This window comes from Mustela nivalis (genome assembly GCF_964662115.1).
Source record: "Mustela nivalis genome assembly, chromosome: 7".
NCBI lineage: Eukaryota > Metazoa > Chordata > Mammalia > Carnivora > Mustelidae > Mustela > Mustela nivalis.
The window spans coordinates 104,610,799-104,628,466 of record NC_139026.1 but is presented as its reverse complement, the minus strand read 5'-3'; the positions used below and the strand labels follow the sequence as shown (position 1 = coordinate 104,628,466).

Below are 17,668 nucleotides of genomic sequence, written 5' to 3'. Positions count from 1 at the left end.
AATGAGAGGCATGGTAGGATGTCCCAAAAACAGAGAAGGGGGCTAGGAAAAGGCATCAGGAGAGAGAGGTGGAAGGGGAAGGGAAGAAGGTTAGGAAGGCGAGCAAAGAAGAAAGACATAAGCGGGAAGAGAAGGATACATACTTTTTCTGTGCCTCTAGCTTTCCTGCTATAAGGGCGTCCTGGGAGACAGAAGCCATAGCATGGGCACTAGAGTTTCACTCACCTTCTTTCCAAGGATCAGCCAGCAAAGATAAAACACAAGAAGCAAGATACAAATAGAATGAGATTAAGAGAACGTTTGATACTCACATAAACCAAAGAAAAGAGAAGAAATATATTGAAGTTAGAAGCAGAAGAAAGAAAAGTGAAAGGGTTGGCCAGGTTAGGACACCACCAGAGAGAAGCAAAAGCCTCCATCCAAGACTGATACTGGGGATGAGTCGAGGAGAAGATCAGTGGAGGAGGAGTGGGGGGCCACACCATGACGCCTGCATGGGAACAATGGTCTTAGGAGGAGGAGGTCCAAAACTAGAAGACCACACAGCAGGGCCCCTGAAGGGGAGAAGACCCTGGTGTGGTCCTTATGAAAACAAGACACTCAGGCAGGTGACCCCAAAACATTTATTTTTTATTGGCAGAAGGTCTGTAGCTGATAGTCACATCTGCATGTGTTCACTGTTTGATAGTCATTTGTCCACCTGCCATGAAGGTATCGTCTGTCTTAATAAACCTATAAAAACAGAACCCACAGACTTCACGCTTCTTGAGCTTCTTGAGTAGGCCATTCATGATGGTGGCCCACACGTTGGTAGTCAGTGAGTGAATTCTGATGGAGATAGTAGATCTGCTGGTCGTGACAATGGTATAAACATAGCCCATGAGATGCTCATCAAAGTGGTGTTGCTGACTGTGAGCATGGTAATGATAGTGCAGACAGTGATGAGAAGGCAGCTAATGCAGTGGTGATGCCACAGGCAACAGACATGGAGTTCTGTTCATGATGGGGGTGGGAATCACGGTGATGGTGGTTGGAATGAGGAAAACAATCTCTGCAGAGCTAGGTCACCGCTTATAAAGCACTGTGGGTGTGGGTGTGGGTGTGTGTGTGTGAATGACAGGAAGACACAGAGACAAAGAATCAGAGAAAGAGAAAGAGAGAGAGACAGAGAGAGATATCATCTGTAAATCACCCATCGTTAAACCAGAGTAACATCCACCCCAGGACCCTTCCGACAGACATCACAAATGGCCAAGGTCCATAACTACCCTTTTCCCCTAAAATGCCTAATAAAAACAAAAGAAGGGTAAATCCATGGACACTTTTCCTTTCTCTTTAGAAGTGTTTGCTAAATTTTGTTATACAAGAACACTCACCTAGAAATTCCCTGGGGAGATTCTGAAATCATACATAACCTATGTTGGCTGAAAAGAACCTGAAAAATCATCTGAACCGTGTGGTTCTCAACTCAAATATGCATTAGAACCTACTAGAGATATGTTTGTTTTGTTTTGTTTTTCCCACAATACTGATGCCAGAACCTCATTCCATATGAACCACCTGAATCAAAATCCAAGAGGTGGGACACCGGCATAAACATTTTAAAAACATTCCCCAGATGATATTTTTTATCAACTCTCCTGATTAAGAATCTTCTGTCCTACAGAAGAAACCAGAGGAAGCCACCACCATGCAGTACTTAGTGGCAGGGTCACAACCTTGCATGCTGCTGACCCAATGAGCAAGGCTTGCTGTCGCTCTCATTGTTAAATTTGGTAAAAAAAAAAAAAAAAGAAAAGAAAAGAAAGAAAAAAAAGAAAAAGAAAAAGAAAAAAATGCTTGGCAGTGTTGGAACACCAAGAAGAGAGAGAGAGTGGTATAACAGAGAAACCAAGAAGCTGGACCAGGGCCATATCTGGCTTCTCATGAAGCACATCCCAGGCAGAGCTCCGAGGTAAAGGGATTTCCCAGCCCCTCTCTGCACCCCAATTTTCTTCCCCACCCTACCCACAGCACTGCCCCATACTTAGGGTTCCTGGGGAGGCAAGTGCAATTTCAACTCCACAAGCCCTCATCCCTCAAACCCTGGCCTTGTCCCCACACTATTCCCATCCAGCCAGCCCTCAGGAGGCCCCCAAACCCAGAAGAAACATCCTCATACTTTCTTGGTGGGGACTTTGATCTTCAAGAACTCCGCCTCTCTGGCCAGCACCTGCCACGGGGCGTGTATCCGGACAAAGACGAATCCCTGGCTTTTATTCTGTAAGGTACAAAGGAAAAAGAAATGGAAACACTTAGAAGGACATAGCTTAAATTCCTGTCTCCCACCTCTCCCAAACTAGAAGCCCTGACCTGGTGTTTGTTCTCTTGAAACTTCACCAAGACCCAGTCCCCTCCTGCCCATATCCCCTTCACCAGCTCTGTTCCAGAAAGGCTCTCATGAAAAACCACAGAGTACTGCTCCCAAAGTATGGTCCTTGGAGGCTTCATGGCTTCAGAGGGAAAGAAGAATTTAAAAGAGCCTGTCCCCAGACTGGAAATGTAAGCAATTATGATTTTCGCAGAAATCTATTACACTTTTCCGAGCAGTGAGAGGAGTCACCTTTGCTGGCGTGCGACAAAAAGCCAGACACTCGTCCTGTTCACATAGTGTCACTGTTCATTGTTAAATTTGCATGTGTTCCTACTGTGCTATGTCATAGCCGAAACAACAAAAGTGGTTCACGAAGCCCAAAAGGTATGACATAAACAGTAAGGTAGAACAATGAAAAACGACATCATAAACATAAATCACGAACAGGGCTCCAGCGTGAACACAGATTATAAATCTACGTCCATGTCCCTGCGTAAGTGATTCTGTGAGTGTCGTGAATGCACCCAAAATGGAAAGAAAAGGAAATGCAGCGATGAGCCCTTGAAAATCGGGTCTTATTGACTCAGTAATCCTCATCACAGTGCCTGTGATAAAATACTGGCCAGATTATGACAAGAAGGTGTCAATTTCTCCCCATCTTCAAATAAAACCTCAAATTCTTTTCAAAACAAGCACAGAAAGAAAACAACTACTACTGACATTCATTCAATTAGTTTTGTCCTAAAGAATGAGATGAAACCAAAACAAGTCAGAAAAATGGGCAAAAACCCCATTCTCAAGAAAGGTGTAATGAATACCACCTGCAGAATTCATTACAAACCTGCAGAGTTCACAGAAAGAGCGGAACAAGCCAAGGACACCATTACTTCATCATCACATGGCTGTGGAGATCACACAGGCCCCGGGTCCCAGGGCGGGAAGATGCTGGTGGACCAGCCTGCCCCAGACATCAGCGTGCAGCCGAGGGGCAGCGTGGGAACCCAGTCCTAGTGCATGTGCTCTGCAGAGAGAACACTCGCAGCTTCTTGTTCCACTGGCCCTCTAGCCCCCGAGGTTTCTACTGAATTCCCACGTATTTTGTGAAGCAGGAATCACAGAGAGCAGTATTGAGAAGACACCAACTCTGCGTGCAGCAAAGGTGTTACCACTCACGTAAAAGCAGGTATTCCCTTCAAAAATCATTCTCCAACTTCATTCGCGGAATGAGCATGTTCGGGGCCCCCAGGGTGTTGTAGTGGGTCAAGCTTCCAACTCTTGGTTTCAGCTCAGGTCATGATCTCAGGTTGCAAGATGGAGCCCCGCTGCATGCTCAGCGTGGAGTCTGAGACTGTCTCTCTCCCTCTCCCTCTGCCCCTCCCACTCATGCTGTCACTCTCAAATAAATAAATCTTAAAAAAAAAAAAAATGAATGAATGAATGTGTTCAACAATCACCCTCTGGTCTTGATTTGGTGTTGAAGGTAACAGTGGCAGCCAGCCACATGCAGGCCTGACCATCTGCTTCTCCAATGCTCTGGACAGAAGAATAGGTAGGAAACCAGAGGACCACATTCCCCCCACAGAAGTATGTGGACCATGGCAATAAGTAAGATAAACAGCTATTTACGGAGCTCATAATGCAAGTGAAGACCATCTCTACAACTCTACATGGCAGTCCCACAATCTGTTCATTAATTCAACATCCAGAACCTACCCCCCCCCCACTTTGGGGATGAAAGGTTACAATTTATAAGGAAGAAGAGGGAAGAAGAAATGAAGATTTTACAGGAAGACTTAACTATAGTATGAAAGTCTTGGAGAGTCTGCAAACACCTGAAAATAATAACAATAATCGTGATGTGCATATACTGAGTGTGTGTCAGGAACAAGGACAGAGCAAGACAGTCCTGTACTTTAGCACAAAGGATATTCAGGGCCAGGCTGTCAGCAGGTACTGTCGCCTACTCCATTTTACAGTTGAGGAAATCAAGGCAGGGAAAATCTAAATCGTTGGTCCAAAGTTACATAAATATTGTGATAGGGAAAAAAAAAGCTATTTAGACCCAAGCAGTACATGCTCTACCTGATGATTTTCTTATCAGACCGAACATATTACCAGGCAGAGACACAAACCACCTCCAAGGGCTGAAACGGAACATAAAGACACACTTTTTGGACTAAAATCCAATCAAAAGATGGATAAGGACTCTATGAGGCAGTCCTAAGATGAAACACTCAACCTTCCAGCTTCCAAGGATGACATCGTTGTGCCGAAACACCGGAAGTGGCTTTCAGCAAGGAATCTCCTCGATTCCTACGTCTGTCTGTGGTTATAATGTCCCAGGTTACTAGATGGAGCCATCCATCACTTGCTGCTACTCCTAACTGTAATTTAAGCTTCTCTAATTTAGTGAAAATGGAAAGTAAGAAAGGAAACCATCTGGGAAGCTGACCTGTGACCCCAGCCCTCCATTGTGGCCCCAGTAAAAATGTTTTTAGTGAAAGATGGCAAACGGTACCATCTTTCTCCTGGAGATGAAATCATGACTCTTGCTGATTTTAATATATGATGTTTTGTCCTTGCTTTTAAATTGTGATGAATGTTTTTCTTAAAAAAAACTTTACCTATAATTGGTAGTGCAAGTATATATTGAATGTTCATTAAGTGGCTGCAGATGTTCCAAGTTTGAGGGAGGGTTGAGAAGGTTAAGGGTCTGAGTCCACGGCCTTGATGGCAGATCACCATCCATCCCCTGACAGCCATCCCCTTCATCCACTTAAAGCTAAGTATATGGCCATCCAGAATCAAGTCTGTATCTCCCTGTATGGTTAGGCATAACCAAACACTGATTTCTAAGCCGTGTGGTATGGGAGGAAGTGTCATGAAGCAGCTGCTGGCAACACTCTTCAAAGACAGCAAAGGGGTGCCCTTTGCCCCTCCATTGTCCTCCCTTCCCCAGATCAGTTGCCTAGAACGTGGAGCCAAGCACATCAGACCTTGAAAGTCAAAGTCAAGGCCAGAAAGAGCAAAGTACCAAGAGAAAATCTGGGTCCTAACCTCAGAGTGTCACAACAGACTGTGACTTGAGAGGGTCTATTAACGGCAGCCTGACCTCTTGGCTAGTTCCCTCCAGCAAAGCATATTTCTCCTGTGTTCTTCTCAAGCAGGACTTGTAGTAAATGAAGATTAAAGCTGGAGTGCAGTTGGTGTGGCACTAACACCCAGCCACGGCCCTGTCAATCCGTGCGACATTGTTGCCCTCTCGTAAAAAGAAAGTCCACTAGCTGACGTGAAATGTTAGCTAGGTCTCCCAGGAAAAATCAAATGCTTGAAAACCCCTGAGCAGAACCATCGCCCAGTACGGAAGCTCTTTCTACTAACCCAGGAATCTAAAATTGAAGGGAAACGCAGATCAGGCTTTAAAGGGGGGGGGGGGGGGGGGGGAAGAAGTTTCCTTCTTCTCTAGGCCCAACTACCATCCATTCTTCCCGTATTCAGATTCTCTCTGGCAGAGCAGGGGAGTGGAAAGAGTGTGGGCTCCAGATAAAAACAGATTCAGATCTGAATCCTGGATTTTATAGCTGTAGGATGACGGACAAGGCACTGAACCAAATGAGCCTCAGTTTCTTTATCTAAATATGGATGAGAAAAACTGCAGGGCTGTTGTGAGGATTGGAGAGAAGGTTTCTGCGAAGTCCCTGCCACAGGGCCTGGACTGTGGGCCAGGGGAGAGGTTAGCCATGACTGTGCGGATGTGCTCCACCCAACCGAAATGACTGCAGGGACAACCAGCTCCTCCAGCACCTAGCACGGGGCTGGACACAGAGGAGGTCCTCCTTGAATTCCTGCCGTCAACAGAAAGACTCAGGGAACACCAGTTCCCGTTACAACAGTGACTACACAATCCTTCACTACCCTTGAACTTTTAAAATTATCAACAGGATTTTCAAAATGTCCCATGTGTCCTAAAGGAAATTCACAGGTTCAAAATAGAGCACATCTCCAGACATTGAGGATAAGGGCAGAAAACAGGACTTTCTGAAACCGACATGAAATTCAACATAAAGTAGGTAAGAGATGGCCTAGTAGAGCATATGGCCCCATCTCTAGAAGAGATTTTATAAATGTGTTACCCATGTGACTAGAGGGGCTCCCACACCTTATCAGGCAACTAGAATTTAAATCCATAGAAAAGGAATGGTCACATGTCATTTGGTTCTGGTCATCAGACAAAGGAAACAGTGCCTAAAGATTTCTTCAAGCAAGCACAAACACATCCGTGTTGGGGACGCAACTCTGCCAGTCCCAAGAAATGTGAAATAGACAACGGAGCAGAAAAATCTCTCCTGCTCAGCTGAAATGCCTCACAAAACTGTGCGACTGCTTTCACCATGATTCTATCTTCATAAAACCCTACAGATTCTGTGTCTCCATCTCCTGGGTGTCAAGAAAAGATACCCGAGAAGAGGATGCAGGCATTCTGGTCGAGGAAATGAAAAGCAAGTATAGATAAAACAAGAACGGTACCTGTAGGGTTCAGTACCATTCATACTTGGAGGCATCCATGGGGGGGTTGGAGGGTATCCCCATGGATATGTACTCCTCAGTCATAACCTGACTTTCAGCTCTCTCAGTCTCCTTTAAGAGGTGCTGTCAGCTGGTTTCCTAGACCTGCTCACCACAAACTAAATCAGTGGAACCCAGAATTCACAAAGCCAAGTCGGGTCCCCTGTGCACCTGTGCTCTGCCTAGTCAGCCAGTGTCCCATCCTCTCCTTCCTTCCTTCCTTCCTTTCTAAAGTCACCTCGACAGCAGGCCTGATCACAGGCACCTTCTTTAACACACCAGCTCCTCTGACCCCTCCCTGGACTCCAGCCACACAGCCCTTCCCAGGGGTTTCCAACAGCCCCAGCCCGTGTCCCACTTCAGAACCTCCTCACACTCTGTTTCCTCCCCTGCAAAGTCCCCTCTTGCCCTCAGACCCAGCCAACTCATAACCGCTTCTCACCTTTATCATCACATCTCCAGGAGGCCTTTTCTGAACCCTGGATGATGCCTGGTCCCCCTCTTGCCTGCCTGGCTCCCGTCCTTCTCCTCCATAGCACTGGCCACTAGTGCCATCGCTACTACTTGGTATCTAGTGCTTCTTTTCCTGACTAGACCTTCAGCTCTAGGAGGACGAAGCACGTGTCTCTCTTGGTGACAAATTTGTCCTCAGCAGGCGACACAGAACTGGCATATAGTATAAACTCAGTAAGTATGTAGTATAACTCCAATAGGCACAGATGCCTAGTCAGTTCTGCTTGGAGCCTGTGAATAATTTCTAAAAATTGGCTACCACGGCGCAGAAAGCAATTGGTGACCTTTGGCCAGCCACATTTAAATCTAGTTCTATTTCAAGAGAATAGTTCAACTACTCTTAAGTGTCATCTCTCAATCTGTTTCTCCTGTTAACAACGGAAGTGATTCGAGATTCCATCTGACCAGGAACCTTATGAAGGCCTTGCAAGAGGGCCTCTCTGTTCCCACCAGTAGCCTCTGGTCTTCACTGTGTTTCCAGACCACTACTCCCTTTCCTGGAGGCCTAACCCACATGCACACATTCATTCTGGTGCTCGCAAAACGCAATCTGTACAGAGCTAGAACTGCATATACCTAGAACTCTCTGCCTTATAGCCTTAAAGGGTGTTGCAGCATTAAGGAGAAGAACCAGGGGTACCTTGGAAAATAAAAGGGACTTCAACTATAAAAGCCTTTGGTATCTGTACTTGCCAAGCATCAGCTTTCCACGGTACCATTCAGCTTCCCCACACAGACAGCTCAAAGCAGAGCCCACCAATGAGCGTGGTGAATGTCAGAAGAACGAACTGATTTGACCAAAGGACTCTGGACATAAAGAAGCCTCCAAAGATAGCTAATATACCTTCCTCAAATAACAAATGAAGACCTAGAATGCAGGAGGCTCAGCTGCTTGGACGTGGACACGCAGCTAGTGAGCAGCAGAGCCAGGAAAGAAATCCAGGTTTCCTGACACCGGGGCCAGTCCCACAGTGCCTGAGCGGGACAGCACCGCACGTCCCTGAGGGCGCCCAGTTCATCGGAGGGCAATCCTGCAGCCTCTCCCTTTACAGGAGAGTAGGTAAATGAGGGATGGAGGAAAAGCAGTGATGGGAGGAAACTGCACCCCCAGCAACCCCTCTCCAGTGTTCCAGCCACTTGTCAGGGTCCTTGGCAGGGACTAAGGGCCAAGCGCTCCTGGTGCTCTCCGTGTTGTTTATGTCTTGCTGTTGTTATCCAAAGACTGCATGTGGCTTTACAAGACCACGTCCTCCCTCCAGAGAGATGAGAATGAATGGGAGGCAGCCCCAGCCAAACACTGGAAACCGATACTCCACAAGCCGCCTTCCCACACAGGCCTGCCAAGCCGCCTCAACACTGACCCCAGACGCCTGAGTGTACTCTGGTCCCGGGCCCTGCTGTGAGCTGAGAACATCAGCAGCAGCACATTGTGGCCCAGGAAAAGGGCAGTCAGAGGAAGGGTGGGGAGATGAGCATGTGGACAACAGACAGGGACAAAGCAGGGCCAGGCTCACCTAAGGTATCACCAACCTTAGTTACCTGGGATTGGCACACGGTCCCACAGCGAGAGTGACAGAAGCCCTCAGTGACTCCCACATTCTCAGATCATCTGGGAGGCCCTGGGTGACAGCAAGGGAACCTCCTCTTGAACCCTAGCCTCTCCAGGCCAAGGTGGGGATGGGTCAGCAGAGGCAGAGGGCAGGACCAACTGCCTACTGCACCCTGTCCCAGAAACCCCCCCAAAATATCCAAGGCATGTCCCCTCTTATAGGAAAGGCTTTATCTAATCCTCAACCAAAGACTCAGGACAACCTAGCCAGGGTCCTGCAGAAATGAAAATTCAGCCCATCTTGTCCTTTTCTCAAAGCAAATAGTCATCACCAAAGTTCCTGGCAGGGGAGGACACTCAGGGCTGGGAGGATCCTTTGGGAGGAACCTACCAAAATGGACAGGTTCCCAGAAGCAATTATCTCTGGACCCACACCGAAGTGTCGACTCTATGTATCACCTAACCCTGCACTCCAGACAGGAACCTCCAGAAAACCTCCACTCAAAGCCCAGGTGGAGATGAAGTAGTGAGGACAAACCCAGGAAAACTGAAGAGTCAGATCCTCTTACACACCAGGGGGTGAGAGAGCCCTTTCCTCCTGCCAGTCCCGGCACAGAGGCCACCAAGGGCGGCACTGCACCCTGGAAAGAGAGCCGCACGTACAGAGCAGGACTAACTGTTCTCTGGGCTTCATTCTACTTCAAAAATCCTGCAGAAGACAAGAGAGCAAATCTTCACCATATATGACACGCCGTGGGAAGGCCGTGGGTACTCGGGCCTCAGGACCCAGCCTGGGAGCCTGGCTCTATCACTTACAGGCTACGCCATTCATGACGCGTCACCAAGGTCTTGAAAGTCAGAGACAATGTTAAAATAACCGTAATAAGTAATACCACCCGGAGGACAAAAGGACAAACAGTACAAAGACACCCACAGACTCTCTCAGGCCTACGTATTTCCGTTACCTCCATCCTGACGATGCTTCGCAGGCATGTACAGACGTCAGTCAGAGCTCAACAGCCCCAATGCTTTGAATAGTTGCAGTTTATCACCCATTAGTTACAGGAAAGTTAGAGGAAAAACCTAAAACAATGCCACATTTTTCATAATTTTTTTCTTTTGGAAAAGATCCTCATTTTTCATTAAAATCTGTTACATGAATAGGCTATTTGGTTAACAATATGCCATGTTAGTTTTTAGTTAATAAATAAATATTCAGAAGTTAATACTGATCCCACGGTAGCTCAGAAGTAGACGAGATTACATAAATATTCTGCAAACTATCATGTATAAACAAAAAGGATTTTCTTGAGAGCGAACTCGGGGACAGCCACTGCTGAATCTCTGGTACTCAAAGGAGTACCAGAACTCAAAGGTACTGGTACTCAAAGGACAGAGCCTGCTCCTGCCTTTGGATCACAGAACGTACGGCCTTGACCTCCATGGGGATCCTACCAGGCTTCTTGGGTCCGACTTAAGAGAAAGCACAGCTAAGCCCAGCACAGCAATAGTTCCTGACACATCCCTCAACAGTAACAAGTGAGGTCAAAGATACAAGAGAATGTTTGTCTTGGGAATCTGTAATGTATAAAGTAACAAGCTAAATAGAACCAATGAGCCAGGGAACAAATTTCTGCAAAAATAGAGGATAAAAATCCATAAGCCCTTAAGATGTTGGCAGAAAGGACAGGGCCTCTCTCCAAACTAAGGAAGGTTAGGAGGGATGAGGACCAGGCTTCAGGTGCACAGGGCCAGCCCCTGACAAAGGGGAAGAGGTCACACATAAACTATGACAAAGACCAGAGGAAAATGTTGGCCTTCCCTATTCATCACAGCATAAGTATTTTGGACAGTCGACATCTCGCAAGTGGAATCAGATGCTGCAGAAGGCTAGCTCTCAGCCCTATGTGGGCTTCCCACTCACCCCTAGCAGGACTCTGTGAGCATTTCAATGCCCAGAGGAAGGGGGGGCAGATGTGGAGAGGTGGACAACAGGGCTGCCGTTGGTGACTGACACATATGCAGACCAAGGACGATCCACAGGTCCTGGGTGAGCTGGAAGAGTTGCAGTTTACTTCTCTTACCTCATCATCCAACCCCATAGAGCACCATAGCATCATCAGAAATGCCCCAGATCAGACAGTCAATCCTAGGGTCACCCCACAGATCAGCAGTGAGTACCACTACATCCAACAGCCATCAGACCTTCAGGCAGCCGTACCCAGTGCCTCCTTCCTTCCTTTGGCCCCTGTGATAAATGTCCCACTCAAAGAGAAGCATTTCCAGGCATTTAAAAGTCTCTACTACCTATACAAGTACACCATTACTAATATCCCTCCTAACTCAAAACTTATGTGCTTCTTTGATTTTGATACTTTTCTCCCCTCCTGAAGACATTTGTATAAAACCTTCAGGCTATCATTAATTAACCCCTCTTCCTCCCAAAGATGTGCCCTCTCTTCTCTTAGCCATGACTCACTTCTCCCCCAGGGAATAACTCCACTATTTCCTATGATTCAATCATCTCAACATATTTCAATTCAACAAGTCTTTATTGGGCAACAACGGTGTGTTCAGCAATGTACTAAGAGTTAAGGGCATACAGAAGAAATATGTTACTATACCATCACACACACAGCTTTCAGACTCTTTTTGGAAACCTGATGAATGATATCTAACACATGAACCAGATGAACAACATCGTGACCAGGGGTAAGAAATGTCCAAAAGGACAGGACAACTAGTGAATGTTCATAGGATTCTTGCCTTTCACTCGTCAATAATTGCCAGATTTTGCTCAGAGAGAATTACTTCTCCTGGATCTCTGCCTACGACTTCAGTGGAACTGACCCTACCACCACCTCCAGAATTAAGCCCAGTTAGCCTGAGCCAATCAGCGTATCCCTCCTCTTGGCCAAAACAATTGGTTCTGGAATCGGTCTGTAATGCAGTCAGAACCAATAAGACGTTGTAGAAATGTTGGCCAGGGATTCGGGAGAAAGCAGCTTTCCCTTTCTGCCAGAACTCTGGGGAGAAGAGTGACCGTCATTTGTCTCCATAAAGGGAAGACCTGGGTCAGCCAAGGGACCACTGAGTCAACAGAAGTAGAACCTGCAGAAGGTTAAACAGAACAGGGGAGAAATAGGGAGTCCTTGGGGACATCATTTGAGCTGCTGGATCGAGATTCACCAAATTTACTTATGGGCTTTTTGATCGCATGAGCTCATAAATTCCCTTTGTCGTTCAAGCTGGTTTGAGTTGGGTTTTCTGTCCACACAACCCAGAGTTCTCCCTGATCTTAGAAATCAGTAGAAGAGCTGAGTCTGGGCTAGAGGAGCCAGAAAGGGATGCCATGGGAGGACAGGGACTGTGAGCTGTACTATGAACACTGTAGGATGGGACCGACAGCCCTGACAGGGCTGTGGCTGGCAGGGAGAAGAGGGATAGGCAGATAAAGGTGCAAGGAGGAATGTGTGTGGCGTGTGGAGCCCAGCCTGCCTAAAGCAGGTAGAAGCCAGGGAGCCAGAGGGCGGAGATGTGGTCTGTGCTGGCCACTCTGCCCCCTCCATGCTACCGCTGCCCATGAACTTCACAAAACAGCAACCTGGATGGATCAACCCTGTACCTACACTTATGAGCTCTTCGATGGGATAAAAAGTAACAAGAGTACCCCCTGAGGAAATGCTTTCCTCCTTTCTCAGCAGAGCTCAAGCTGGGAACATCCTCCCAATGGCCAGTGAGCCTAAAAAATACAATAGATGGGCAGGGACTGTCCCCCTGCTCCACAGCTGGTCTAGGTTGTGGTCAAAAGAATAAAGGAGCAAGCCTCCCAGGTGCCACTGTGACCTTCTGCAGGTCAGAGGAAGCAGATTTCTTAAAAGCGAGGCTCTGGCTCTTTATTCTAGTGGCCATTCAGCCTTCCTAAGAGAGGTCTTTTATAGGGAGGCAGGTAGATTCTGAACATGTACCAAGAAGCTATAAAACCCGCTACAACACTATGCTTTATTCAGCTAAAGATCCCCTTCCTCAAACCAAACATTTCAAGGGGCAGTCCTGGTCGAACTTCGGAGGACCAGAACTTCACCAGCCATCTTCAGTGCTAAGATGATCTCTGTGTCACCTGGATGCAAACTACAAGGGTTGTACCCGCCCCCCTGGGAGTGGGTGAAAGCTTCTGATCGTCACAATGACTGGGGAGCACCGTGGTCATTTAGTGGACGGAGGAAGGGATATCAAATACGCTTCAATGTTTTGGAAAGTCCCACACAAGGAAAATTCTTCTTCCTGAAATATCCAGTGCTCCACCAAGAATCAGTACCCTAGAGCTCAGGGACCTACAGGTGCAAACCCATGTGCTGCCCGCAGATGTATTAGACCAGACATAAAAGCAATTATCTCACCATTTCCTGTCCCCACCCCACCAGACCCAGACTTGAGCGATAATAAGGGGGAGCTTAAAGAAATTACTTGTGAGTAAATGCTGTTAAATTAGCTAAGATCTAGACCTTGGATCTGATATTGAGTTGCTGAGGAGGGACCTTCAGGAAAAGAGTCATCACTATGATGATTAAAAAGAAGAGTTGATTACTTTGTGGGCTTCCCAAAAAAACCAGAATTAGCCCACCCGCCAAGAGGGCTGTGAAAATAATCCATCAGCCTAAAGTGGTTTGGGGGCCAGGGGATGAAGGATATGGGGTCCCTGAGAAGCAGGATACATTTAAGGAGGAGTTCAGAGAGACATGACCTAAAATCCCAGCTCTTCCATTACACCCCTGTGTGACCATGGACATGGTATGTAGTTTCTCTGGACCACACTTTCCTGGTTGGTGAAACAGAAAAATAATAATCCTCAGCAGCAGTGACCCCACAGAGCACTTGAGAAGACCAGCAATGATGTAAGGAAGGAGCCTAGCACCACACCTGGCGCATTATAGGTGCTCCATGCTAACAGTAATTGGATTCTGCAGATGGTGTCTAAGGGCCTGAGGAATTTGAATGGAGGGGGTTTATGCAATCCAGTTTCCAGCATCCTCCCTTTTTTCCCAGAAAAACCTGGCTCCTGGGGCATTTTTTTCCTCTATATGAAGCGAGAGCCCAGTTTGGAACATGTCCCCTCCATGCAGCCAAAACCAGCTTTTCCACAGCCGTGACTCTGTGCACACGCACGCTGCCATCAAGCTGGCCCTGCCTGAGACCGCCCATCCTGCCCCGCAGCCTCCTCTGGTGGGGAAGACAAGGATCATCAGCTCTGCTAATTAAATCCACAGATGATAACAAAGTAGGCGGCGCTGCAAACAGCAACAGAGAGGATGGGGAAATAAATGAGAAGGGACCTGGGGAGTTTAAGAAATATGGGACAGGAAATAACAAAATGAGATTCAATGCAGAAGAATGCAAGCAACTAACTGGGGGGAATAATCAGGAACAAAGACACTGAGCGGGGAGCTGGAAGAAGGCTGGGAGATGAGGACTTGGGGGCCGCGGTGACAGGTGGCAAGTGGGAGAATGGGCAGTAAGAGGTGAGTGACGAGATACGGACAGAAGTTGCACACTAGGCCACACGGAGAAGGAGCTGGTGCCCTGAGTCGAACCCGGCCGGGCCACGAGGCATTCTCCGAGGCTCAGTTCCAAAGACAGTCCTGGGTGCCTGGGTGGCTCAGTGGGTTAAAGCCTCTACCTTTGGTTCAGGTCATGATCCCAGGGTCCTGGGATGGAGCCCCACATCAGGCTCTCTGCTCAGCAGGGAATCTGCTTCCTCCTCTCTCTCTGCCTGCTTCTCTGCCTACTTGTGATCTCTGTCTGTCAAATCAATCAATCAATAAATAAATAAATAATCTTCAAAGACAGTCCTCCATGCAAGCTCGAGTCACACCTTCTCTAAGAAGCCCTTCCGGGCTCCTAAAGTGAGTGAGACCCGTCTCCTCACTGACCACTCATCTGGGACACGTAGCACTGTCTCTGATTTCTCTACCTCCAGGGTCACAGAGACCCAGCTCTGGAGCTCACTGGCTCCTCCTGGCATCACCATGGGCTCAGCCCCTAGTAGGTTTTCAACACAGTGGGAGAAGGGAGTGACATCACCTCAAACAACACAACAAAGAGAAGAATTTCTCTCCTTCACCCTTTATGGGTTGAGATTATTTCTGAGGCTTCTCTGTCTTTATCTCAAGGCCCTGTGTGCTGGGGCAGTTAGCCTACCACAGGGTGTCCTGGAATCAAACACATGTGGTCTGTTCAACCCGTATTCAGGCCAGAGCACAAACCAGAGGTCACTCAGGGTCCAGGGTAAAGAGGACGAATGATGGGTCTGGGAAACACGATGAAGCAGACACATGCCCCTCCCCCTGTTGACAATGACTCTTCCGATTTGGCCGAAATGCAGGCTGTGGCTTCTCAAAACTACAGGGGTTTCCCTGAGCTATTTGCCCCTTTTAGCTCAAAACCTCATAATTAATTATTACACTCAACACTAATTGGGAGAATGAGGTAGAACTCCTTCTCTGGGAATAAAAGCAAGGCACCACAGAGAAGCTACTGCTGGGGCCATTGTCAAGTCAGGCTCTTAGAAGAAAGGCGGGAGCCCCTCACTGAATCCATGAATACCCCCATTCTCACTAAACATGCGTGTTTTAAAGGACAAAAGAAGCCAACACAAAAATGGCTTTGAGGCTTCGCCTACTTTGGCATCGGGGACAACAGGAGGGAAGTAAAAGACCAACCCGTGCTGAAAAATCCCCCTCCGAGAAGCAGGGATGGAGGTGTTTCTCTGCATAGCAGTTTCATTCTATCCCAAGCCAATAGGATATGCCACGATTGTGAGGTCTCTGCAGAAAGAAAGCCCATGGTCTCTTCTGGTCCCTCCTGCTGACGTGGACCTACACTGTTCCAGCACTGCTGACAGTGAGCAGGGGGAGAAACGGGGCACGAGCTGATGACACAGAGCCCCAGGTCCTGGTGCCAGCCCTGCACTTCCTTCCCATCTGGGGTACCTTTGGGATGTCACACCTGAGCCTCCCTGGCCTCTGCCTTCTGCTTCCCTATAAAATGATAAGGTTGAACTCAACAGGTCTGCCTACACTGAAAGATCTTTGACTTTATGAAAGCTGGGAGTTTTCTTAGCAATTCATCTCAAAGCACTGGCCTTTCAGTCATTCCACCACAAAAGTAAACTGATGGGCTGCAAAGCCTTCTTCCTCCCAGGTGTAAGTGAGAGCACAGAGTCACAGAAACTATTACTGCCTAAACAGAGCTATACTTCTTCTGTCTTCTTTCCCCAAGGCTCCCATCTCTGCTCTCATATTCTAAAACTTGAAAGGATCAAAGGTACAAATCAGGATGAGGCACGTCTCTCCTGGATGAAAAATGCAGCAGACATCAGCCAGCAAAAATACTTATTAAACTCTAGTACTCACCCTACCCAAACTGGTCCTGTGCAGTTGTGCACGTCATGTACTGCACAAGGATGTCACATTAAGAGGGTCCCAATCACAGAGAAGTTATATTAGAGTCCACAGTTTCCTGACACATGGCAGTAAATTGTTTTGATTTAATAAAAATCATCCTATTAAAACAATTTTTTAAAATGGAAATAAAGGGGCGCCTGGGTGGCTCAGTGGGTTAAGCCACTACCTTCGGCTCAGGTCATGATCTCAGGGTCCTGGGATGGAGCCCCGCATCAGACTCTCTGCTCAGCAGGGAGCCTGCGTCCTCCTCTCTCTCTCTGCCTGCCTCTCTGCCTGCTTGTGATCTCTTCTCTGTCAAATAAATAAATAAAATCTTTTGAAAAAAATAAATAAAATGGAAATAAAAAGGCGCCTGGGTGGCTCAGAGGGTTAAAGCCTCTGCCTTCGGCTCAGGTCATGATCTCAGCATCCTGGGATCGAGAGCCCCATCGGGCTCTCTGCTCAGCAGGGAGCCTACTTCCCCTTCTCTCTCTGCCTGCCTCTCTGCCTACTTGTAATCTCTATCTGTCAAATAAATAAAATAAAATCTTTAAGAAAAAAAATTTAAAAAATAAAAAATGGAAATAAAGTATCTTGAGGAAGGAAGACCTTTTCCTAATTGGCACAAAGATGCCATATGGACTGGCTGTGGCACCCATCTTAACCCTGGATGCTGACCCACAGGAAAACCAGCAGAAAGAGGACAGAGGCACTTAATGTCCTTTCTAGGGCCCTGGAGCAAAACCTGCTCTCCAGAATATAATCTAGAAGAGTCATCTACACAAGTTGTTAGTGACCAGTAGGCCAAAGCAGAACACCTCTTGGGAATACCTGTATTTGTTAAAGGATCAAACGAAGCAATAATTTCTTGAAGACTGGGTCCATGGCTTGCTCATCAAGCATGAAGTCACCTGGCACAGTACTTACGGGATAGTAAGCACTCCAAACAGTTCCCTGGGATGAACGGGACCCATGGAGGAACGCAGAGCCTATGTGTAGGTCGTGAAAGACTCCAGGACTTAGAAGCCCTAAGTCTTAGCCCACAAAGAGACCACGGCTGGCCAGAAAGCACAACACATCCACTTAGAGTCCTTCATAAGCCCTGCCGACAGGCCATGCTCAGGAGTTTCATGGATGTTTCTAAAACCAGAGAAAGTTAGAGACAGACAACCTTCTGAGCTCATTTTATTCATCCTGCAACCAAGAGAATCAGAGAAGCCGTCCAGAGACTAGTCTCAGGATGGC

General features: G+C 47.4%; 1 protein-coding gene across 3 annotated transcripts in view; it reads right to left on the bottom strand.

The window, feature by feature from the left end:
* Nucleotides 1-17,668, bottom strand: part of ANO2 (anoctamin 2) — a 342,917-nt gene that overhangs the window by 254,969 nt on the left and 70,280 nt on the right. For all 3 annotated transcript variants that reach the window (XM_082742732.1, XM_082742731.1, XM_082742733.1), the window contains one exon: nt 2,162-2,260. In XM_082742732.1, coding sequence (XP_082598858.1) covers nt 2,162-2,260 — 99 coding nt within the window. The remainder of the gene's footprint in view (nt 1-2,161; nt 2,261-17,668) is intronic.